Source organism: Mesoplodon bidens, assembly GCF_964165515.1.
Source record: "Mesoplodon bidens genome assembly, chromosome: 7".
Lineage (NCBI taxonomy): Eukaryota > Metazoa > Chordata > Mammalia > Artiodactyla > Ziphiidae > Mesoplodon > Mesoplodon bidens.
The window spans coordinates 40,269,129-40,294,073 of NC_138164.1; the positions used below are offsets into that span (position 1 = coordinate 40,269,129).

A 24,945-nucleotide genomic window follows, 5' to 3' on the forward strand; every position below is an offset into this window, starting at 1 on the left:
ATGCTAAAGTCTCAGTAAGCATACTGTCCAGGAAATTTGATTGTTTGCAAGTGTCAGAAAACCAACTAAAACTAGCCTAAGCAAAAAAAAAAAAAAAAAAAGCTCATGGAACTGAAAAGGCCAAAAGCTGCAGCTTAGGCCCAGCTGGATCCAGGCGCCCAAATCATGGTCAGGAATCTGACTCTTTCTTCCCTGTTAGCTTCCCAATCTCAGACAGACTCTTGCCTCACCTGTAGGAAAGTGGCCACCAGCAGCCCCAGCACCCTACAAAGTAGCAGTTCCAGGGAAAGAGCCAGCATCTTCATTGACAGTGGCTTGGATCACGTGGCTTCCCCTGAACCAATCACTGAGGCCAGGGGCAAGGAATGCTCTGATTGGCCAGGCCTGGGTTATGGTCTCACCCCTGGGGTGGAAGGGTCAGAATTCTATGGACTCAGGATTGTCAGGGAAAGGGTGTCTTCCCTGCAAAAAAATTAAGGTGCCCATCCAGAAGATGGAAGAAATGGATGCGGGGGAGGCAAAAACAAAGAAGATGTCCATGACATTAGGAAGCATTCCTATTGCCTAAGTGGAGCCTTGCTAATGGGATTTGCCACTAGGGATCTGGGAGGAGGAAAATGACAAATAATCCACTTTTCCATTGGAAAAGTCCCAGGCCAGTCTCCAAGGAAGCAGAGTTGCTCATTTCTCTCCTGTGGTGAACTGGTGTGATGAGAAGCTCAGAGTCTGGGCCTTAGTTGTCCATCCCCAAGAAGGGTGGTGTTTCCACGTTCCTGGGACCTCTGAATAGGGCCCGTTTTTGAGGAGGATGTGGCTTTACTGTACCGGGGGTTGAGAAGCCGGCAACTGAGTGAATGACCAGAGAGTATGGTGCCCTTCAGAACAAAGCCTCTTTCTGGTCAAGCTTTGTCATCTCCTACCTGACCTTGTAGGATTTCCTCTACCCTGTGCTCTTACAGGTCCCGTGGGGACTTACTTATGTGATGAGAACTCCTGAGGCTGGGTGTTTTATATCAAAGGCGATTTCCCGAGACCAGTGAAGTGGAGGGCACAGGGCAGCAGACAGCCTCAGGCTCGGCCTCTGCAGCAGAAACTCACACAAAAGGACCCCTGAGGCTGTGTTGTCACCAGATGTCTACAGGCGATGCAGATGACATCGGGGGAGGTGGAGACGGGATCGCGGGCTGAACCCTTAGCATCCTGCTGAGACAGAACCCAGACTCGGTCAGGAACCAGGCCGCGTCCTGCTTCCTCTGGCAGACCACACCCTTTGTTACCAAATCAGAACCACGTTGCTCCTTCTCTGAACTTAGTTGATGATCATTCATTCATTCATTCATTCCGTCTCTCTATCTGGCAAGACCGAATTGAAGCAGGCCAAGTCTAGGGGTAGCAAAAGCTATTTGCAAAAATCCGGCTGTTTTCTCATTAGATTCTATTTCCCATTTTATGGACTGACCAGGAAGCTGATTAGAACTTGAAAGGAAAGGAAAAACCGTAAGATTGAAGATTTACAAGAAAATGGGAAAATTAGATGGGCCAGATCTCCTTTAACACAGCTGGGAAAACCCCAAACGAATGGCTTTTCTGAACAGCTCAAAGGGACTTAATTCTTTTAAGTTCCAAAACCTAAAAATAATGTATAACTTGGCGGTTCTGTGTTCTAAATGTATAACCCTGATTTCTCACACTGAAGCCCCGTACATGATTTACCCTTTTCTTGGGGACATAGAATTATTACCCGTCTCTGAGTTACGGTGACACCCCGGTAGCTGTTGAGATAAAGGCCATTTGTCCTGGCACCAAGTAGCACCCTCTCCTGGCTTCTGAGATCTACTGGCCATGTTTTCTAGTCTCCATTCTGTCTTTCCAGGTCCATGGCTCCTCCATGCTGCGGTCAGTGTCCCTGCTCGCCACCATCACCCCTACCCCCCAGGCCCTTCCAGACCATGGGAATTAAGCTCCACATCTATGTATGTTAAATTCTTCTGTAAGGAAGCCGGTCTCTTCTCCCTCCTTTATGTATTTACTCACTAATGTATCTATGTCAGTATGGATCCATGTATACTGATTTTACACTTTGAATTATAATCCAATACTCATTAACTTGTTCATCGCTCAAATTCTTCCAGCCTTGGCCACTGGGAGCTCTTTCAGATTGCTTGCTGTGTCCTTGAGCATCTCCCCACCTTTTCGTTTTGGGCACTTGCTTACTCTCTGCTGTTACAAGATGCACCAGGCTTAGCATGTGTTTTCCCCATCCCAGCCCCAGAATCAAAGTGCTTTTTATTTACACTCCATTTGCCAACTGTTCAGCTCAGTCAGCGAACACCTACCATGAGTAGCAGGCACTCTGCTGGGTGCCAGCACAGCCAGCAATTGGCTGGTAAATATTTAATGACCAGCTCTCTGGGAAAAGTAAAGTACATGGATGCATAGCATAAGGTTTACTGATATAAAGAATGTGTAGCACAGTCTTTCCATGTAACAAGATATACAGTACTCTTTCTTGTAAATTCTATATAGCCAGCTGAGTCTCACAGAATGCTTTCATTGACTTTAGGTGAACTCTTGTATCCATAGCCAATTTCTCATTGCAGTTGACGAATGAGAGAGTTCCCAACCTGAGCACTGGTGGGTATTTTTGGATTTTTGGATTTATGAATAATACAAGTGAAAAAAGAAAGACGTTAGAACTTCACATGTTCATCAGTGACATGAGTGACTTTGTTGCTGCATCAGATAATAATTTTTAAATACTGGAAGAACGTTTCCCCAATTTTTTGCTCTATTCATAACATAACGGCTAAGACACAACATGCTTTTGTATAATCTGCATTGTTAACATTTTCTCCATTACCGTCTTAAGTCTAGGCAATCAACAAAACAAACAAACAAACAAAATCAAGCTCTACATGAACCACCATTATTAAACCTATTTATAAAACTTTTTAAAAACCAAGCCCTCATTTATAACATTTCCTGATTTCTATGGTGTAATACGCCCTCCACGGTCAATTTCCAGCTCCCAGTGACACATCCCTGAATACAGAGAAGGAAAGAGAGGTGTGGTAACGCATTACTATGTAACATTTCCAACAGAAACATATAGTAGAGTGAAATAACCTCAAGAGCATAGGTAATAATAAAATAGAGTAAAATAATTAGGAAGGGGTGACTTTTAAGTTTGTATACCAATTGTTTCTGATATAATTTAATTGTAAATTTATGTAAGTTAATTCTTATTAATGGCTGTGTTTCTCAACCAGTTGGCAAAATTCCTGGACATTTAACAATCAGTTCTCGTGGGCGGGTACCAGCTGGCCCCAGCACTCCTCTGGTACAGCAGTGAACATACCACAGGTCTTCCCGGATGGAGGCTGGGGTCCTCTGAGCTGCTTCCAGGGCGTGGCATGTACCAGAAAGAATAACACTTCCATAAGACAGTTGTCAGTGTTCCTAGAAAATCCCATTTCTAAGTAGCCCATGCGATGTCTTGTGTTTTTTCACACCATCTAATGTTCATTTCCTTTTTTTAACTTGGAAAATATCCTATCATTCACTAACCAATCGTCTAAGATCCGTTTGTGAGTATGGAAAACAGGTAATAAATCATGACTTCGAGTAACCTAGAAGTCCTAAGAGCACAGGTATTGGAGTCAAATTGTGTCACCACTTCCTGGCCGTGAGACGTTGGGCAAGTCATTTAACCTCTCTGAGCTTCAGTTTCTTAATCCACACAATGAGGGGTAAAATGCCTCCTGCAAGATTATTCTGGAGATCAGATGAGACCACATGCATTAAGTGCCCAGCACAGTCTGTGGCACATCTGTGGCTTCTCTACACAGTGGCTCATAGTCGTTGTATTGTCCACAATTACTTACAAATGGCAGAGCACATAACAAGCTCTCCAAGGGCAAGGTCTAAGTTTCCACCTTCTCTGCAGGCTCCAGGGCTTCCTGGCAGAATTCATGTGTACTGTAGGCACTCGATGTGCAAACTACTTCGAAGTTTTTTTAGGGTGTCCCATTCAACTTACACTCTTTTCAGGGTTAGAAGCAGATATTGGGGAAATAACACAAAGAACAAATAGATAATCTGAAAAAAAATGGATAGTGATTTCTTGAGTAAATCATTGACCTGTGTTTATTAAAGCTAATATAAATTCAGCCGTGGATGTGGTCATGGTTAATCCAGGTGGTTGACAACCTGCTTTTTTTTTTTTTCTCGGTACACGGGCCTCTCACTGTTGTGGCCTCTCCCGTTGCGGAGCACAGGCTCCAGACACGCAGGTTCAGCGGCCATGTCTCACGGGCCTAGCCGCTCTGTGGCATGTGGGATCTTCCCGGACCAGGGCACGAACCCGTGTTCCCTACATCGGCAGGCAGACTCTCAACCACTGCACCACCAGGGAAGCCCCAACCTGGAAAAGAAATCAGGAGTATCACATATGCTACCTCAAAAACAAAACAAAAAACCCAACCATGGCAACATACCATATGGTCAGAGAACAGACACAAAGAAAGAGAAAAGGCATTAGCGTGTATTTTTGAACTAAAGTTTCTAAAAACAGACTTGAAGACTTCCCTGGTGACACAGTGGATAAGAATCCACCTGCCAGTGCAGGGGACACAGGTTCGAGCCCTGGTCTGGGAAGATCCCATATGTCGTGGAGGAACTAAGCCCATGCGCCACAACTACTGAGCCTGCGCTCTAGAGCCCACGTGCCACAACTGCTGAGCCCATGTGCCCCAGCTACTGCAGCCCATGCGCCTAGAGCCCACACTCCGAAACAAGAGAAGCCACCACAAGGAGAAGCCTGCGCACCACAACAAGAGTAGCCCCCCGCTCGCGGCAACTAAAGAAAGCCTGCACGTAGCAACGAAAACCCAACACAGACAAAAATAAATAGAATTAAATCTAAAATAAATAAATAATAAAAACAAACTTGTTGATAACTGACCTTGACCCCATGCTTCCTGTACAGCCCAGAGCTAGCTTTTAATGTGAGTCTTCTTCTTATGTTTGCTTTTCTCCCTGCCTGTATCGTTGTAGTTGCCAGCAGCAATTTCTGAGAAAACCTTGACCTTCCCTTTGATAAAGCAAGCCGGGAAACTAGAGAAAACCAACTTTAACCATCCAACTAAAGCTACCCTCAACCAACATGCTTCAGAGAAAAAAAAAAAAACTTTATTTTTAAATTTTTAAACCCGAAGAGCTTGGAGTCTCTGCTGCGTTTATACATCTTTGGCTCCTTCCCACTAGGGGCCCTATCGTTCGGGCTCTGTGTGTTGCAAGCAACAGAAACCAGCTCTAGCCAGCCTCAGAGATGGAGCACTTCAGGGTAGCACTCCAGCCAGTGCTCAAAACCAGCTTCCTTATTTTCCCCACCATGTTCACAGCAGCATAGTTCTAATAGCCATGAGGTAGAAACCACCCAAGTGCCCATGACGCTTAATGGATTAAAAAAATACACTCTAAACTGTATGGTGGAATATTATTTAGCCTTAAAAATGAAGGAAGGGCTTCCCTGGTGGCGCAGTGGTTGAGAGTCCGCCTGCCGATGCAGGGGACACGGGTTCATGCCCCAGTCCGGGAGGATCCCGCATGCCGCGGAGCGGCCGGGCCCGTGAGCCATGGCCGCTGAGCCTGCGCGTCCGGAGCCTGTGCTCCACAACGAGAGAGGCCACAGCAGTGAGAGGCCTGCCTACCACACACACACAAAAATAATAAAATAAAAGAAGGAAATTCTGACATGTTACAACATGGATGAACCTTGAGGGCACTATGCTAAGTGAAATACGCCAGTCACAAAAAGACAGGTACCATGTGATTTCACTTATTTGAGGTACTTGGTACTTAGAGTAGTCCAATTCATAGAGACAGAATGTTGGTCACCACGGGCTGGGTGGCGGAGGGAATGGGGAGTTGTTGTCTAATGGTTAATAGAGTTTACGTTTTGCAAGACGAAAAAGTTCTGGAGATCCATCTCACAGAAATGTGACTATACTTAACACCACTGAACTGTATACTTTAAAATGGCTAAGATGATAAATTTTATGTTGCAGGTTATTTACCACAATTTGAAAAATAAATAAAACGCTTCCCTCTCTCCATGTCTGGGCTCCACTCCCTCATGCTGGCTGCATTCTGAAGTCCCACCAGGTCACTCCAGATCCTGGTGTCCAGCCAAGTCTTCTTGGGTCTCCTTGGCTCTGATTGCATCACTTGCCCCACCACTGAACCAATCAGTATGTCCAGGGAGTGTGATTGGTTGATTGCTTAGCCCCACCCACAGCAATGGGCCGACAGATTGGGAGGGAGATTCTTGGAATTTCCAGAAGAGCCAGGTGGGTTGCGGCCTGTCCACTACGGCAGTGAACCACTTGAGGCATGAGATATGAGCACTCCCTTTAGCACCCTGGCAGTTAGTGGGCAGTGAGGCACATCTACCTGAGCATCCCAGCACAAAAGGGAATTCCTCCACACTACCCGTGGTCTCTCGATTTGTTTTCTATCAGGCGGGGGTAAAACATATTCAAATTTCCCCCTTCCCACCTTCAGCCCTTTCATTCGATAAATCTTTATTAAATCGATGAGGAAAGGTTGTAGGAATGATTGAGGCAAGACAGCCCCAGAGGAGAGGACGGGAAGGGATAGGATGGATGGAGAATTGAGTGCAAGGCAGAAGCAGGACACCTCAGCTTCTGAAAGGAGAGAAAGGAAGAAAGCTTAGGTGGAGACTGAGGTGCCCACAGTGGAGAGAAATTCGAATCTTCACATAAGGTAACAGAGTTCTGGAACACTGCCAAGTCCGTTCCTGAAACAGGTTTCAACGGGGCCAGTGTCATCATAAATGCTGGGCCAGGTGTTGCCAGGCAATTGGAGTTTGATTTTCCCAAACAGTGTTCTCCCTGACTCCAAAAAAGTCTTCAGGGGAATTCACCAGATTCTTGACTTGGCTGGGAAAGACTGTAGCTAAAAGACTGGTTTGGGAACCTGAGTGAGTGGAGAACCTTCCTCTTGAATACAATCCAGCTGGAGCTATAGGAAGTTCTGTCTGCCAGTGCTCCTATTTCGGAAGCATTCTGTCCTGTTTCTCATTCTGTGTCTGCAGTCTGCAGAAAGAGAAACGTGACCGCCACAGGCGGCAAACCTTTGAACTTAGCTTCTTCCTTGAAAAGTGTGTTTTTTTCTGCCAAGCGACTGGGGGTGGGGTTGGGGCAGAGAAGGGAGAGAGAGACAGAGAGGGAAAGAGCTTTCCAGAACCCCAGTCCCACCACCCTCTCCACCACCACCTGAGCTTGGTGAAGTCCTTAACCTCTCCAAGCCTCATTTGTAAGCTAGGAATAAGGAGAGCTCCTCCCCTTCAGGGCTATCACGAGAAATCGGTGAGTAATTACAATAAATGGTAGCATTCACGATGTCACGGTTTAACCACTAGGCTCGGCGAGGGACGGCCACAACAGCATTAACCAAGAAAAAGCCAGGTGTCAGCACCTCTCAGCATTTGCTTCTCCCGGTGTAGATGGATTTTGATGTGCTCTCTAATGAAAGTAGATACAGACATCTTCCGCCGGGTCAGATGAAAAAAGGTTCCCTCGATAGATATTTATGGAGCGTCTGCCAAGAATCAGATGTGGCAGATGTTGAGGGTCACAGGCTAATGAGCCAGCTGGGTTTCGAGCCAGTTGGGGTGCCTGCCACCCCAGAGCTCTCGGCTTCGGGGGAAGAGGTGGAATGGGAGTGCCAGGGAGACACACAGTGTGGATGTGTGTGTCCTGGAGAGCTGGGCTTGAATCTCGGAGATGTGTTCATTCATTCTTTCAACCAATATTTAAGGACCTACTGTGTATGTGCCAAGGGTTTATTCTAGGAGCTGAGGATACGGTGCTGAGCAAGGTAGACAAAAAGCTGTCAGCCTCTCAGAGCTCAGAGGTGGCGTTGTACCAGCTCAGACGCTCACTGCCAAATCTGTGGTCCTGGGAAAGTCACTAGGTCTTGCTCAGCCTCGGGCTCATCACAGAGCATCAGGGGTATTAAATGAGGTAATGCATGTGAATCTCTTGAGTGGGTGCCTGGCACGAAGGCTGCACCCAATAAATGGTGGTGCGATAGTGTGCAAGGTGACCCATGGTGGGGACCGCCATCCCAAATTTGGGGAGAGTGTGGGAGGGATTCTTGGGAGAAGTGACTTATACGCCGAAATCTAGGGCAGCAATTATGTCGCCGGGACAGAAAGGTGAAGACCACCCCAGCTGCTCGTAACCTCCCCTGACCCTCTTGTCTGCCCCTGCAGGTCTCCTTCCCATGGGTGAGGGGCCCAGCACCTTGGCCAAGGCCACAGCCACCTTGGGCCACCCAGGAACTGAACCAGTCACCCTCACCAACACAGACCCCCTTCTACCCGGGCATCTGGACAGCGCCAGTGCAGAGGAGCTGGTCGCAGGGGTCCCCCGAGCCCCCCATGGTCCCACCAGCCTCCCACAGGCGGCCCGTGAGTGCCAGCGAGAAGATGTTCTCCTTCAAGGTGGACAGAGCCGCCCACAGCGTTCCCATCATCAGGCAAGGTACTCATGGGCGCTTCCTTGGCGGCTTAGGGGAGGGGCTTTTGCTAGGAGGATGGGTCTCAGTTTCTGCTTTCCCCTTTTTTTTTAAATTTTTATTGAGGTGCAGTTGATTTACAGTGTTGTGTTAGTTTCAGGTATGCAGCACACTGAATCTGTTCAACATATACATGTATCCACTCTTTTTTAGATTCTTTTCCCATATAGACCATTACAGAGTATTGAGGAGAGTTCCCTGTGCTATCCAGTAGGTCCTTCTTAGTTATCTCCTTTATGTATAGTATTGTGTATGTCAATCCCTCTCTTCCAATTTATCCCTCCCCCCTCTTATTCCCGGTAACCATAAGTTTATTTTCTACATCTGTAACTCTATCTCTGTTTTGTAGATAAGTTCATTTGTACCTTTTTTTTAGATTCCACATATAAGCAATATGGTATGATATTTGTCTTTCTCTGGCTTTTGCTTATGTTCTCTGGTTCTGAAGTAGAACATAATCAAATGTGAAAAAATTGGGATAAGCAGAAAGTTAGAAAACAGTAAAAGATAAGCTGTCACCCTTATCACCAGAATTCTCCCTGTTGACTTTTTGGTACAAACTCCTCCAAGACTGTGCTCTGCCCATCTGCACACGTCAGTACCTCTGTGGTGAGTGTGTGTGTGTGTTTGTACATATATATGAATATATATGAATTTGTATCAGAATCTAAATTTATATACTTCAACTCAGATGTACAGACATATTGGTAACTGAAATCCCTCTTGCCTTAGGAGGTTTTTAAATATTTTATTACCATTTTACAGGTAAGAGGAGACTGAGGCTTATGGAGAAAATTATTTCTCCGGAGGTTATGTATTCAATCTAATCTAAAATAACACTTTTCGGTCAAATTTAAGGCTGGTTATCTCAGTGACTGTCACTCACAGCCTGGTCACTTTGGGGACACACAGCCATCCGGGTTTCCTTCTCCCCCCTCCCCCCCAGAAGGCCTCATGGCACTTGGGGAGGAGACTTCCTGTCTGTCACCATCCTCTTGGCCTTGCCAGGCTTACTGGCAGAGTAGCTGGGTCGACTTAGTCCCTGGCATGATTCCCAGGTTTCTTCTGTGGCCACTGGTGTGAAGGTTCCATTCTCTGTTTTCTGTGTCCCAGCCCCAGACCCCTCTGAGTCCCCAGGTCTCTCGATGCCTCCACACCCTTCCCTGGTCTCACTCAGGACCACTCACCTAGTCCCTTCCCTCAGCCATTCAAATAATAGTTATTATTCTGAAATAAACAGACTAAGGAGCAAATGAAAGGTATCTCTGCAGTTTACATCATCATCATCATCGTCTAAGGAACGCTCATGTACCAACCGCCCAAGTTAAGAAATTACTCAGCCATTTACCCCCAGCATTTTTTTTAAATTTAATTTTATTTATTTCTTTATTTATGGCTGTGTTGGGTCTTCACTTCTGTGCGAGGGCTTTCTCCAGCTGCGGCGAGCAGGGGCCACTCTTCATCGCGGTGCGCGGGCCTCTAACCATCGCGGCCTCTCTTGTTGCGGAGCACAAGTTCCAGCCGCGCAGGCTCAGTAGTTGTGGCTCACGGGTCCAGCTGCTCCGTGGCATGTGGGATCTTCCCAGACCAGGGTTCGAACCTGTGTCCCCTGCATTGGCAGGCAGACTCTCAAACACTGCGCCACCAGGGAAGACCCCCCCAGCATTTTAATGTGAAAACTTTCAAGCATACAGCAAAGCAAAAAGAATTTTATAGAGACAGCTCTCCTCCTAATTCTACCGCTAACACTTTGCTGTACTCTTTATTACATTTCTGTCTACCCATCCTTCTTGTCCTGCATTAATCCATCTTATTTTTTGGATGCATTTCAAAATAAATAGCACACATCTGTAGTCCTCCCCCTAAATGTTTTAGCACATATACCATTAACTAGAACTCAACATTTTTTGTCTCCTTCATGTAAAATGAACACAGAATGTGTATTAGTTATCATGATTGCATAACGAATTCTCCCCAAACGTAGCAGCCTAAAGCAAAATCAAACATGTGTTATCATCTATACGGTTTCTGTGGGGTCAGGAATTTGGCAGCAGCTTAGCAGGACGGCTGTGGCTCAGGGTCCCTCGTAAGGCTGCAGTCATCTGAAGGCTTGACCTGGGCCAGAGGATCCACTTCGAACACGGCTGCTCACATGGGTGTCAGCAGGAGGCCCCGGTTCCTCACCACATGGGCCTCCCCAGAGAGTGGCTCAAGCGTTCTCATGACACGGCAGCTGCTCCTCCTGAGCAAGTGATCCTGGAGGACAAGATGGAAATGGCAACATCTCTTGTGACTAAGCCTCAGAAGTCATGCTCTGTCATTGTTGCAATATCCTGATGGTTACCCAGGGCGTCACCCTCCAGTGTGGGAGAAGACTACACACGGGCCTGAAGACCAGGAGGCGGGGATTATCAGCAGTCATCTTGGAGGCCGGCTACCACAGCCTGCCCTCGGGTCCTCAATGAATCACACTCCTCCTCCTCTCTCCCGAGGCCCCCCAAAATCTCACCCCAGTAACAGCATCGGCTCAAATTCCAGAATCTCGTCTAAATCAAGTCCAGGTACAGATGGGGCTCATGGGTGTAGTACGTTACGTTCAGCTCATCAAGTACTACTTCCAGAAATCTGAAGACCTCTGAACAAAGGGTCTGTCCCTCACACACCCAGCACATATTGGTGGGACAGACATAGCATCACTGCTACATACACTCCTCTTGTTCCAAAAGAAGAAAAACAGGAAACACACAGGAGTCCCTGGCCCAAAGCAGTTCTGAAGTCCAGCTGGTAAAATATAGGCAGTTCCTTGACTGGGCTTCAGTCCAACTCTTGCCCAGAAATGACTTTCCAGGGCTCTTGGCTCTGCCCCTGGTCCGTGAGTTCTGCCTTCTGAGTCGTCCTCCCTTTCCTATGAAAGGTGTCCCCTGGATGTGGCTGCATAGTTTTATAGCCTGCTTCCTGCCTGTAGAAGCTTGGGGGTCCAGACGCTTCTTTGACTTTTGTGGGTCTCTGTCAGTCTGAGTTGGCAGTGCTTCTTATTGGGGTTCATCCTATCAGGCAAAAACCATGCCCACAGACTTTTTTGTCACAAGCCCTTCCACCATGGGCTTCTGCAAAGACTGACAAAGGACAGAAGCTTCTTAGAAGCCCAGTTCTTTGACCGAAGGGTTCTCTTGGACACTGCCCTGGATCTGTATTCTTAACAAAGGATTTTACAACCACACCCTCAGCTTCTTCTCTGGACTGTGTTTTCTTGAGAGTGCCCTTGATTTGATTTTTGCCCAGAACCTGTTTCTTATATTTCATTTGCCACCTGGAGAGGCAGGGAATTTTCAAGCCCAGAGCATTGCCCTGATTTAACAGCCCTTCCTTTAACTGTCTCTCCCCCTCACATTTCACTATAAGTAGCAAGAAGTAACCAGGCAGCACCTTCCAAGACTCTGTCTGGGACTCTCTTTAGCTTGACCACTCAGCCTCATCACAAACATTTTCTACCTTCCTCATGACCACAGGCAACGTGTTAGGAAACCTTCTGCCACCACCTGACAAGGATCTCTTAACCCCAGTAACATTTTCCTCACTTTTCTGAAACCCTTCCCTCACTGCCTCCTCAAAGGCCATCGGGCTTCTACTAAGACTATTCAGGCTTTCTCAAAGACTCTTGGCCAAAGTCCTCCAGCTTCTGGCCACTGTTCCATCACAAACCACTCCACATTTTAGGGTTTTTGTTAAATTTTCCACCACTCCTGGTGCCCAAACCTGTATTTGCTACTTATTGTTGCATAACAAATTACTGCAGGATGTAATGGCCTAAAACAAAAGTAAACATTTATTATCTCCTAGTTTCTCTGAGTCAGGAAGTTGGGAATGGCTTCGCTGGGGGATTCTTGCTCAGGCTTGTCCATGAGGTGGCAGTCATGGTGGTGGCTGGGCTGTGGTCCTCTGGGGGCTTGTCTGGGGCTGGAGGACCCACCTCTAGGATGGTTCACTCACATGGCTTTTGGTAAGAGGCCTCAGTTCTTCACTAAGTGCACCTCTCCATACGTTGCTTGAGCATCCTCAAGCTGCCAGCTCCTCCAGACAAGTGGTCCTAGAGAGTGAGGCAGAAGCTGCAATGTCTTTTAGGATCTAACCTCAGGAATCAAACTGTGTCATTTCTGCAATATCCTTGGTTACATAGAGAAGCTTTGTTACGGACTGAATTGCATTCCCCCAAAATGCATATGCTGAGGCCTCAATCCCAATATTGCAGAATGTGACCATATTTGGAGATAGTGTATTGAAATAGATGAGTAAGTTAAAATGAGATGATTGGGTGGGCCCTAATCCAAGGGCTGGTGTCCTTGTAAGAAGAGAGAGAGAGACGCCAGGGATGCACGTGCACAGAGAAAAGGGCATGTGAGGACACAGCAGGAAGGTGGCCGTCTGCAAGCCAAGGAGAGAGGCCTAACCCTGCCCACACCTTGATCTTGGACTTCCAGCCTCCAGAACTGTGAGAAAATGAATTTCTTTTGTTAAGACCTCCTGTGGTGTTTTGTTATGGCAGCCCCAGCTAACTAATATAAAGTCCATCCAGTATTGGAGAGGATGATGCAAGGGTCTGAATACCAGGAGACAAGAATCAGTGGGGCCATCTTGGAGACTGGCTACCACACCCTGAAAGGTGTTAGACCTTGAATGTGCTCACTGAGTTGTGCCAGTCGTGCACAACTATGTAACCCAAATTCCTATCAAGATATAGAACATTACCATCACCCCAGAAAGTTCCCTCATGTCCCTCCCCAGTCAATTCCCAGCCCCAGGCCCCAGAGGCACCCACTCTTCTGAATTCTTTTCCCGCCATGGATTAGATATTCCTGTTCTAGAATCTCAAGTACACAGAACCATGTAGTACATGTTCCTTTGTGGAAGGCTTTTTTCACTCAGCATAGTATTTCTGAGATTCATTCATTTTGTTGTATGCATCATGTTCTGTCTTATGAACATATATACAGGGTTTTTGGGGTTTTTTTTTTAATGTGTCCTTTGGACACATGGCACATGGGCTGTTTCTTTTCTTTTTTTCACTCTGCCATTTAAATTTTTCCACTGTAATCACCGGTTTCTCCAGTGCCATGCTGAACTTGGGGCTTCTCTGAAGGACTTGGATTCCCCCTGGAGAAATGAAGGATGAGTCGTATGGCTTAGAGTCCCTCACATCTACCTGGGCTCTATCTCCTCAGCCTCTCAGCCAGGTCTCATGTTTCCAAACGTTTGCCCTCGTTCCCCTGACACTCTTGCCATCCTCAGAAAAGGACTTTCATCTTCCCGTGTCATGGGGAGTTCCTTTCTGTCTGGGCCTCTCTACTCTACGCTTTAGAGAAAACTCTGTGCTCCAGTCCTCCATGCTGTCTCTTGACAGAAAACACCTCTTTTTAAGGGTTCCGAGAAAGCTCTTTCCTCTCTTAGCAAAGCTGGGCTCTTCCAATTAAATTGGCTTACTGTTAGACTGTCACCTTGCTTTAGACTTGAAAAATTCTATTTGAAAACCCAAAGCCAAGGATTTATTTACTGCAGATCAGGTCAGGGTTTCTCAATCTTGGCACAGTGACAGGTGGGTCGCATAACTCCTTGTTGAAGGATCTGTCCTGTCCACTGTCGAATGTTTAGCAGCATCCCTGACTCCTACCCACCAGAGATACCAGTAGCAACACCACCACCACCAACCGCCCTAACTGTGGTACTCAAAAATGTCTCCAGACATTGTCAAAAATCAAAACATCATTTTGCCTGGGGGAAAAATCACCCTGTTCTAGTTAATACTCATCCTTCCTTTACCACAAGGCAATAAAACGTCAGCTCCAAGGCCAAATCTTAATGGCAAGAGCTCATGGGAGGTGGGGAAGAATACTGAGAAAAGAAAATATGTGGAGTGACTTATTAAAATAGCATCTTGATTCATATATATATATATATATTTTTCCCAATAATGGGATCATATGAACCTAACATAGGTTAGGTTTTTTTTTCTTTTTTTGGCCGTGCCGTTCAGCTTGCAGGATCTTTGTTCCCCAGCCAGGGATGGAACCTGTGCCCCCTGCAGTGGAAGCACAGAATCCTAATCACTGGACTGCCAAGGAATTCCCTACCTGATTTTTAAAATTCAATAATATGTCATAAACATCTTCCCACTTCAATACATTGACTACATAGTGGTTAAAAGCATAGGCTCTGAATCCAACAAACTTAGGTTCACCCCTTGACTCTACCACTTACCAGCTGTGTGTCCTTGAGCAGGTGACTTGACGTCTCTGTGCCTCATATCTCTCACGTATAAAATGGAGATGGGAATAATAATGCCTATCTCACTGGGTTGTTATGAAGACGAAATCGTATCCTGCCTGTAAGTGCTGAGCACAGCGCCTGGTGCATAGCGAACATTCAGTAAATATTAAAATATTTAATATTTTAATATTTAAATTTTAAATTTTACAATCTTAATAATTTATATATTTTAAAATTTTAATATTTAAATTTTAAATATTAAAATTTAAAAATTAAGTTATTACCTAACCATGATTGTTATTTAACTTTTATTTACAACTTACAATGTCTTAAAGACACAGTTAAGGTGCACACATACTGCCCCTCCTGCAGACTGGTGATTATTGGAGCGCACCAGGACAGCTGGGGGTTGTTAAAATATTAAAGTAACTCCCCTGGCTTTTGGCCAACAGCTCATGCCCGAAAATTCTTAAAGTGCCTGCGTCCCCATATCCGCCGTCCCACCGCCCCAGCCCTCCCGACTCTCCCTGGGGCTTCTCCCCACTGGGACCTCCGAAGGATCCAGCATCTAGAGTTAAGCCGGTTTGGTCATACATGGCCCTTAGGTTCTTTTTGATAAATAACAGTAGGCGGTAAAGAAGTTTGCGGCAGGTGAGGGGTAACTGCTCCCGCACCTCCCTGCCTGGGTGTAAGGAAAGCAAGTCTCAGAGCAAATTCTAGCCCCACAAAGACTTTGAGTAAACACACCTTCCCCAGTAAAGGGACCCCATCGATCAGCCTGTTCTGTAAGTTTGATGAAGTCCCCCCTCCGGCCATCATCTTGCAGGGAAGCGTCCCTCAAGACAGCCACGACAGGGTCGCAGAGGCAGCCGGAGTCACCCCTAGAGATGGCATCAGACGCCAGAACTCTAAGCTGAGACTGGACAGGGGCCCAGTTAGGGTCAGACCCCGAGGCCCTCCCTGGGGACACAGGCCAGTCAGTACCTTCCTCCAGTGAGAGCCGATTTCTTGAGGAATATGAAAACAGATGAAATCTTCCTCCTGAAAACTCAGTTTCCAAATTGCGATGCGCAATCAGTGTCAAATAAACCCCAGATTTCAAAGGCTTCATGCCTCGAAGAAAAAGAATATAAAATATCTCCATATTTTTTGTCGATTACATGTTGAAATGATGCTTTTTAATGTATTGGGTTAAATAAAATTGATCATTAAAAAATTCCTCTCTTCTTTTTACCTTTTTCACGTGACTACTAGAAAATTGAAAATTGCATTCTGTAGCTCCCATTATTTCTCTATCAGGCACTGCTGCTGTAGTCAGTTAGGACTTTGCTGCTCAGGATCCAAGAGAGTCAGATGGGGGCAGTGAGCTTCAAATAAAAGTTTTCTAATCATGGACCTAGTTGGGGAGGTGGAGGGAGAGAAAATGGGCAGCTGCTGAAGTTCCAGGCCCTTCTGTTCCTCGCGCCCCAGGGAACACTGTGGCCAGGGCTGCTCATTCAACACACAAGGCTGTGCATTCTCTGGGCACCACAGGCCATCAGCTATGTCCACTAGAGGTTCTGGGGTCCACAAAGAGGTTTGAGACCTGGCTGGGGGGCAGGAATCTTTGACTCTAAAATGCATAAATAAGAAATACAGAAGCAAAATGAATAAATGATGAATGTCCACAAACATGACAGTGAGTGCTTCATTCATCATTAATGTTAATACTCATTAAAGTTTCATCACCACTGAAAACAATTTGTTCAGTTTCTCACTTCACAAAAAGATAAGAATGTGCAGTGACTGTCCAGAAACCATACTCACTTGGAAATTTAAAATACGCTGCTTGGGCCCAAGTGATCTCACACGTAGAATTATAGAAATCTTTACAAACGTTTCTACACCAATAAAAAGAAATGTATTCAGTGTTGATGTGAGTGAATTGCGAGATGTCTGATGTGATACAGAGTGGGGCCCCCAAACACAATGCCATAATCCCTGAAAGTCATATAAAAAGGCCTTGTAATACTGGGGTAAATAAGAAAAAATATAGGAAAGCTTAAATGGCCATCAAGTGGATCCTAGTTAAACACGTTTGGCACACTTGTACAATGGACCCCAATGCTACCCTGGAAAAGAACCAAGTACAGCCTCAAATACTGACATGGGAAGATGTTTTTGATATTGTTAGCTGAAAAGTAAGCTGGATAAGAATCTCTATCATGTAAATGCATTTTTGTTTCTTGAAAAGATATGGCTGCAATAAAACAAACAGAGCTAATGTTTAGGGCTAAATGCTCTACTTGAGGGGTCAGCAAACTTCTCCTGTAAAGAGCCAGAGAGTAAATACTGTAGTGCTTGTGGGTCACATGGTCTCTGCTGCAACTACTCAGCTCTGCCTTTGTAGCTGGGAAGCAGCCATAAATAATATGTAAATGAATCACTGTAGCTGTGTTGCAATAAAACTTTATTTACAAACATAGGCAGAAGGCCAGATTTGGCCGCAGGGCCATAGTTTGCCAAGCCCTGCTCTATATCATTATTCTATTTAATCTCCAGATAGCCCTTTATAACAGAGACTATCAGGGATCCTGAATTATGTATGTGGAAACGAAGGCTTAGAGAGAGCAAATGACTTGCCCAAGGTCCTCAGCTCTTATGCAGCATAGAAAAAAGTCTGGAAAGAGACACACCACAGTGCATCAGTGCAGTTAATGCTGGGGAAGAGAAATGAGGCAGCTCTTACCCTTTCCAGTCCTCCTGTAATGCTTTCAGTGCATAAGTCTCATGAATGTGAAGGTTAATCTGAAAATATTCTTTAAGACTTTGGGGAAACTCACTGTCTCCTCTGCCTTCTCTGTTGACCTTGTGTGTTAGTGTGGACCAACGCCGCGGAACTGTCGGAACAATCAGTGGCCGAGGAAAGTCCTGGGACAGGGCCCTACAGAGAAATTTTTGTGGACCAGGACCTGTCCCAGCACGATAAGGTGAGGGGTCTTGGGGAAGCACAGAGCTACAGCAGCAAGAGGGACCATGGAGAGATTGCCACTGCCTCTTGTTCTCTGTGTCTCAAGGACTGTCCCTTTTTCCTACTTCCAAGAAACCACCTCTTCCTCCCAAGACATTCAGCCAGGTTTGGCCACTGCTCACTTTATCCCAAATAACATCTACAACTACAAGGTACTGAGCACCTACTCTGTGCTGGGCCATGTCCTGTACACTTGACATTTATTAGCTCGTTAATCTTCACCATCTTCAAAAAAGATTGCATCACCCTCACTTTGCAGATGAGGAAACTGAATCTCAGAGAGGTTCAGTAATGTGTTCAAGGCTGCCCAGTGCAAGGAGCAGTGTTAGGATTCAAAGCGAGGTCTGGTTAGCTTCTCAGCGGGTACTTCTAACTCCCACACAGTAATCACTTGGTCAACCTTCAGTGATGGAACAGTGATGCAAAAACACGTTCCTTGCAGGAGGACGTGAGCCCTGAAGTCAGGGAGGCGTGGGCCGAGAGACTCATTAAAGAACCAGAGAGGTTTAAAGCAGGGATGCGAGCAGAACAGGTGGATTCAAGCCATCCTGGGAAGGGCCCAGGTCAATTTCTCCCCACTTAGACACAACTCGAAAGTTACTCTAAAAGAAGGAGTCTATAATATCTCGCTTTCCTTAAGGGCCAGGGCCTGCTCCTGCAGCAATTCTCAGAGTTTGTGAGGAGCAGACCTACCTGGGGTTCTTGTCAGACACGGAAATCCAAACCTTCAGGAGGCAGGGGGTTCCAACCCAGGCATCCTGGGACCAGACTCTGAAAAATGTTGCAGAAAGGCGAGAAGCCACACTCAGATTCTGTATTTATCGCTGTGTAAGAAGCCATCCCAAAACTTAGCGGCTTCAAACAGCAATTCATTATTCCCCAGAATCTATGGGTTGACCTGGAAGGTTCCTTTGCTCGTGTCCCCTGGCCTCACTCATGCGGCCTCAGTAAGCTGCTGGCTTGGCCAGGCTGGTGGTCGGTCTCCATTGGCCTCCTTCCCACATCTAGGGCCTCAGCCAGGACGCCTGGACTGGTGCACCCCTTTGTGCATGTGCCTTTTCATCACAGCACGGTGGTCTCGGGGTTCCCAGGGGGCCAGAGCAGAAGCTGCACAGCCTGTAAGAACTTGCCTGGAGATCATGCAGCATCACTTCCACTCCATTCCGTTGGTTAAAGCTAGTCACGGGGCCAGCCCAGACTAGAGGGTGGGGAAATAGACTGGATGGCAAAACTGCAAAGTATTTGTAGCCATTTTTCAACCTGCCTCAATTTTAACTTGGAAATATAGTGCAACCACTATAATTTTTTCTATTTATAGAAAATTTTTATAAGCCATTTATCATTTTTTCTATTTATAATAGAAATAATTCTTTCTCTTGATAAGTCGTTTATACCCTGACTTGCCAGGACTCCTTCAAGTGACAATAAACAAATTAGCTTGAGGGGGAGCATTGATTAGCTCATCTTATTGGAAAATTTAAAGGGCCACTAGCTTCAGGTATGGCTAGATCCAGGAGCTTGAATAATGTCATCAGAACACCTCCCCACTACCAACTTCTCCCCTCTGTTTCCCTCAGTGTCTGGCTTTCTTCATAAGGCTGGCTTTGTGTGTTAGAAAAGACAAACTCAGGCAAACATGCCTACATGATCCAAAAGAAGGCAAGATCCTCTCCCTCTGTAATCGATGTGTGAAATCTCTCATTGACCAGCTTGGGCCACATGCACATGGGGAGGTGGGACAGGAAGGAGCAGGGCACATGACTGACAGTCCTACCCAGACCAAATGGAAGGAGGAACACTCCCTCCAAGAAGGGCAAGGGGACCCTCAGCAGGAAAGCAGAACCCACAGCTGTCCACTGCCCTCTGCAAACTTCTTATATTCCAGCACTGGCACGGGGCCTGGCACTTAGTTGCTGCCCGATGAATGTTTGTTGCATGAAAAATGAATAAGCACCTGGCTGATCATAACAGGGTGAAACAGGGGAAACTGCCCAGGAGTAGGGAATATGTCTGATGCTCTCTCTTGAAGTTTTGCCACCAACTTTCACAAGGACCCAAAGGAAGGCCCCTGGCAGCAGCTGGCTGTGTCAGACAGGCTTTCTCATGAGCGAGACCCTGTCCTTCCCCAGGTCACGGAGCTAGCAGGTCGTGAGGCTGACTGCACGGCTCTCCTGGGAATGAGCTGGCCCAGAAATTGCCCGTTTACCTCCTCCTGCGACTGCTTTGGAAAAGGCCTCTGGGGAATTTCTTCTTCTTCTTCTTCTTCTTCTTCAGTTTTTCTGACATTTTATTGATAACGTCTGGTGAGAAGTTTGGGGGAATTTTTTTTTCCTTTTTTGGAAAACCTAACCAATTCTTTGGCTGCAGAGCTTTATCACTGGAGAGATGGAGGACAGGGTTAATTATACCTGTGGGTACAGTCTACCAGCAATTTTGTTTTTCCAGCCAAAAGTTTACATGAGCCCATGCAAATAAATCAGTATTCCTGTCTCATTTACTTTCCAGATTGAGTTACCTGGAAAAAATTCATACATGAATAGCCAAAAGAGGCAGGAAATATTAGAAGAGAGGAAAGGGAAAACAAATAGTTCAGAATGTTTTAAGTTAAAACAAATAACCCTCATTATAGGCAGAATGTGGTCAAACAGAATGTTGTTTTCCTAACTACCTTTTTAGGTCCCCAGTGTGCTAGGCTGAATATTATAAATGAAAACACTCTAAGTAAACTTTCTAGCAACAAAAGTTCCCAAGTGGGATGGTTGTTCTTAATATGAAAGTCTAATTCTCGGGGAAAGGAAAGTTTCCGTACCTGTGAGGTATAGACATCCATTACAGGGGTCTATATACAATTACCTCATTTTAAGCCAATTCTTGTCTCTATGAGATTTTCCAAGTGACAGAGATAGCCTTGAAAGTCTGCTTTTTCCCTCCCTGCCTGCCCTCACCTTCCCAAAGAATGATACCATATTTTTCCTGTCTTTCTTTAAATGGGCTCAGCCTTACACCCAGACCCACACCTAGTAAATTTCCCATCTGGCCTCCACCCAGGATGAAATAATTCTGCTGCTGGGAAAAGAAGTCAGCCGTCTCTCCGATTTTGAACTTGAATCTAAATACAAAGACACCGTGATAGCAAGCCTGCAGAACCAAGTGGCCAACCTGAGGCAGAAGCTGTTGGAAACAGCCGCCTCCAGGCAGAAGGAGAGGGTGAGCCCACCCAAGTTTCAGGTTCTGCATGAAGAGGACGATGCCCAACAGAGAGAGATCCAGAGCTTGAAAAACCAGGTAGGCTCAGAGACAAGTGGGTCGGGGCCTTGCGGTCACAACACAGGGTGACAGCTCTCAGGTAGAGCCTGGGGGGAGCCAACCGGGTAGTTAGAAATGGGCAGTGAGCACAGCATGGTGAGGAGTACAGGGAGTGCAGGGTTGGCAAGTTTCTAGCCTTGTAAGAACAATATTAGATTTGATTAAGTGCCTACCATGTTCAGGCCCCGGTGCAGGTGCTTTTGGTGCATTAGCTTATTTATTTATTTATTTATTTATTTATTTATTTTATTTATTTTATTTATTTATTTATGGCTGCATTGGGTCTTCGTTGCTGTGCACGGGCTTTCTCTAGTTGCAGTGAGCAGGGTCTACTCTTCACTGTGGTGCATGGGCTTCTCATTGCATTGGCTTCTCTTGCTGCAGACCATGGGCTCTAGGCACGTGGGCTTCAGTAGTTGCAGCATGAGGGCTTCAGTAGCTGTGGCTCGCGGACTCTAGAGTGCAGGCTCAGTAGTTGTGGCCCACGGGCATAGTTTCTCCACAGCATGTGGGATCTTCCTGGACCAGGGCTCGAACTCCTGTCCCCTGCATTGGCAGGGGGATTCTTAACCACTGCACCATGAGGGAAGTCCCCTCATTAGCTAGTTAAACCTCAGTCTTCTGACACTTGCCATTCTACAGATGAGGAGACTGAGGCACGCTCAGAGATGCCCAGGAGCTTGTTACAGCTTGCACAGCAAGTGAGAGGCAGTGATGTGACTTGGGCTCAGCTCTGCCACCTTGTACACCTCATGCTTTCACACCCGCTTTGCATTTCCACCCAACTCCTGTCGCTTCAGTGACCACTTCTCACACCCACCCGGACCCAGCCAGAAAGAGCTGGAGGTGGGGAGGAGGAACCCCACAGTGTTCCAAACACTGAGGCCTTTATCACACCCTGAAGGCAGCTGCTGGTTCATTTATAGGGAATGTCACCAAAAAATCTCCACCCAGAATGTCTGGATTTACCAGTCAACTTCCTTCCTCCTGAAACTAAATCCAAAAGAAAAAAATTTTTTTTTTAAGTTTTAAAGAACTACTTTAAAATTGGCCACTGATCTTGTACATAAATTATATTGCAACAAAGTTGATAAAAAAGCAATTGGTCATTGATGAATTTTGGCCTCAGTGCATAATTCTGCTTAAAACCGTAGTCAGGTTTGGTTCAACATGACGGAGTAGAAGGACATGCTCTCACTCCCTCTTTCGAGAACACTGGAATCACAACTAACTGCTGAACAATCTTCGACAGGAAGACACTGGAACTCACCAAAAAAGATACCCCACATGCAAAGACAAAGGAGAAGGCGCACTGAGACAGTAGGAGGGGCACAATCCCAATAAAATCAAATCCCATCACTGCTGAGTGGGTGACTCACAAACTGGAGAACGCTTATACCACAGAAGTCCACCCACTGGAGTGAAGGTTCTGAGCCCCTCGTCGGGCTTCCCAACCTGGGGGTCCAGCAATGGGAGGAGGAATTCCTAGAGACTCAGACTTTGAAGGCTAGTGGGATTTGATTGCAGGACTTTGGCAGGACTGGGGGAAAGAGAGATTCCACTCTTGGAGGGCACACACAAAGTAGTGTGTGCATTGGGACCCAGGGGAAGGAGCAGTGACCCCCATAGGAGACTGAACCAGATCTACCTGCTAGTGTTGGTGGGTGTCCTGCAGAGGCAGGGGACAGCTGTGGCTCACCAAGGGACAAGGACACTGGCAGCAGAAGTTCTGGGAAGTATTCCTTGGCATGAGCCCTCCCAGAGTCTGCCATTAGCTCCACCAAAGAGCCTGGGTAGGCTCCAGTGTTGGGTCACTTCAGGCCAAACAACTAACAGGGAGGGAACCCAGACCCACCCATCAGCAGACAAGCAGATTAAAGTTTTACTGAGCTCTGCCTACCAATGCCACAGCCAGCTCTACCCACCACCAGTCCCTCCCATCAGGAAACTTCCACAAGCCTCTTAGATAGCCTCATCCACCAGAGGGCAGAGAGCAGCAGTAAGAAGAACTACAAGCGTGCAGCCTGTGGAACAAAAACCGTATTCACAGAAAGACAGACAAGATGAAAAGGCAGAGGGCTATGTAGCAGATGAAGGAACAAGATAAAACCCCAGAAAAACAACTAAATGTAATGGAGATAGGCAACCTTCCAGAAAAAGAATTCAGAATAATGATAGTGAAGATGATCCTGGACCTCAGAAAAAGAATGGAGGCAAAGATCGAGAAGATGCAAGAAACGTTTAACAGAGATCTAGAAGAATTCAAGAACAAACAAACAGAGATGGACAATACAATAACAACAACAACAAAAAAACAACACACTAGAAGGAATCAATAGAATAACTGAGGCAAAAGAACGGATAAGTGACCTGGAAGACAGAATGGTGGAATTCACTGCTGCGGAACAGAATAAAGAAAAAAGAATGAAAAGAAATGAAGACAGCTTAAGAGAACTCTGGGACAACATTAAACACAACAACGTTCACATTATACGGGTCCCAGAAGGAGAAGAGAGAGAGAAAGGACCCGAGAAGATATTGAAGAGATTATAGTCAAAAACTTCCCTAATATCAGGAAGGAAATAGCCACCCAAGTCCAGGAAGCAGAGAGAGTCCCATACAGGAGAAACCCAAGGAGAAACACACCGAGACACATAGTAATCAACTTGGCAAGAATTAAAGAAAAATTATTGACAGCAGCAAGGGAAAAATGACAAATAACATACAAGGGAACTCCCAGAATGTTAACAGCTGATTTCTCAGCAGAAACTCTACAAGCCAGAAGGGAGTGGCATGATATACTTAAAGTGATGAAAGGGAAGAACCTACAACCAAGATTACTCTACCCAGCAAGGTTCTCATTGAGATTCAATGGAGAAATCAAAAGCTTGACAGACAAGCAAAAGCAAAGAGAATTCAGCACCACCAAAGCAGCTCTACAACAAATGTTAAAGGAACTTCTCTAAGTGGGAAACACAAGAGAAGAAAAGGACCTACAAAAACAAACCCAAAACAATTAAGAAAATGGTCATAGGAACACACATATCGATAATTACCTTAAACGCGAATGGATTAAGTGCTCCAACCAAAAGACACAGGGTTGCTGAATGGATACGAAAACAAGACCCATCTATATGCTGTCTACAGGAGACCCACTTCAGACCTAGGGACACATACAGACTGAAAGTGAGGGGATGGAAAAAGATATTCCATGCAAATGGAAATCAAAGGAAAGCTGGAGTAGCAATACTCATATCAGGTAAAATACACTTTAAAATAAAGAATGTTACAAGAGACAAGGAAGGACACTACGTAATGATCAAGGGATCAATCCAAGAAGAAGATATAACAATTATAAATATATATGCACCCAGCATAGGAGCACCTCAATACATAAGGCAATCGCTAACAGCTCTAAAAGAGGAAATCAACAGTAACACAATAATAGTGGGGGACTTGAACACCTCACTTACACCAATGGAGAGATCATCCAAAGAGAAAATTAATAAGGAAACACAAGCTTTAAATGACACAATAGACCAGATAGATTTAATTGATATTTGTAGGACATTCCATCCAAAAACAGCAGATTGCACTTTCTTCTCAAGTGCGCACGGAACATTTTCCAGGATAGATCACATCTTGGGTCACAAATCAAGCCTCAGGAAATTTAAGAAAATTAAAATCATATCAAACATCTTTTCTGACCACAATGCTATGAGATTAGAAATGAATTACAGGGAAAAACCTGTAAAAAACACAAA

The 24,945-nt window shown here is 45.8% G+C and overlaps 1 protein-coding gene and 1 pseudogene across 2 annotated transcripts in view; one reads left to right on the forward strand and one right to left on the reverse strand.

Annotated features, from left to right (window-relative positions):
* LOC308620769 (centrosomal protein of 78 kDa-like) overlaps window positions 1-24,945 on the reverse strand; it is a 571,052-nt pseudogene that overhangs the window by 255,925 nt on the left and 290,182 nt on the right. The gene's annotated exons all lie outside the window — the stretch shown is intronic.
* LOC308621086 (forkhead-associated domain-containing protein 1-like) overlaps window positions 1-24,945 on the forward strand; it is a gene marked incomplete at its 3' end in the record, with an annotated part of 102,156 nt that overhangs the window by 28,606 nt on the left and 48,605 nt on the right. Inside the window, 3 exon segments of the mRNA XM_081241258.1 lie at window positions 8,300-8,570; window positions 17,725-17,834; window positions 20,924-21,160. Of these exon segments, the coding sequence (XP_081097384.1) occupies window positions 8,300-8,570; window positions 17,725-17,834; window positions 20,924-21,160 (618 nt within the window).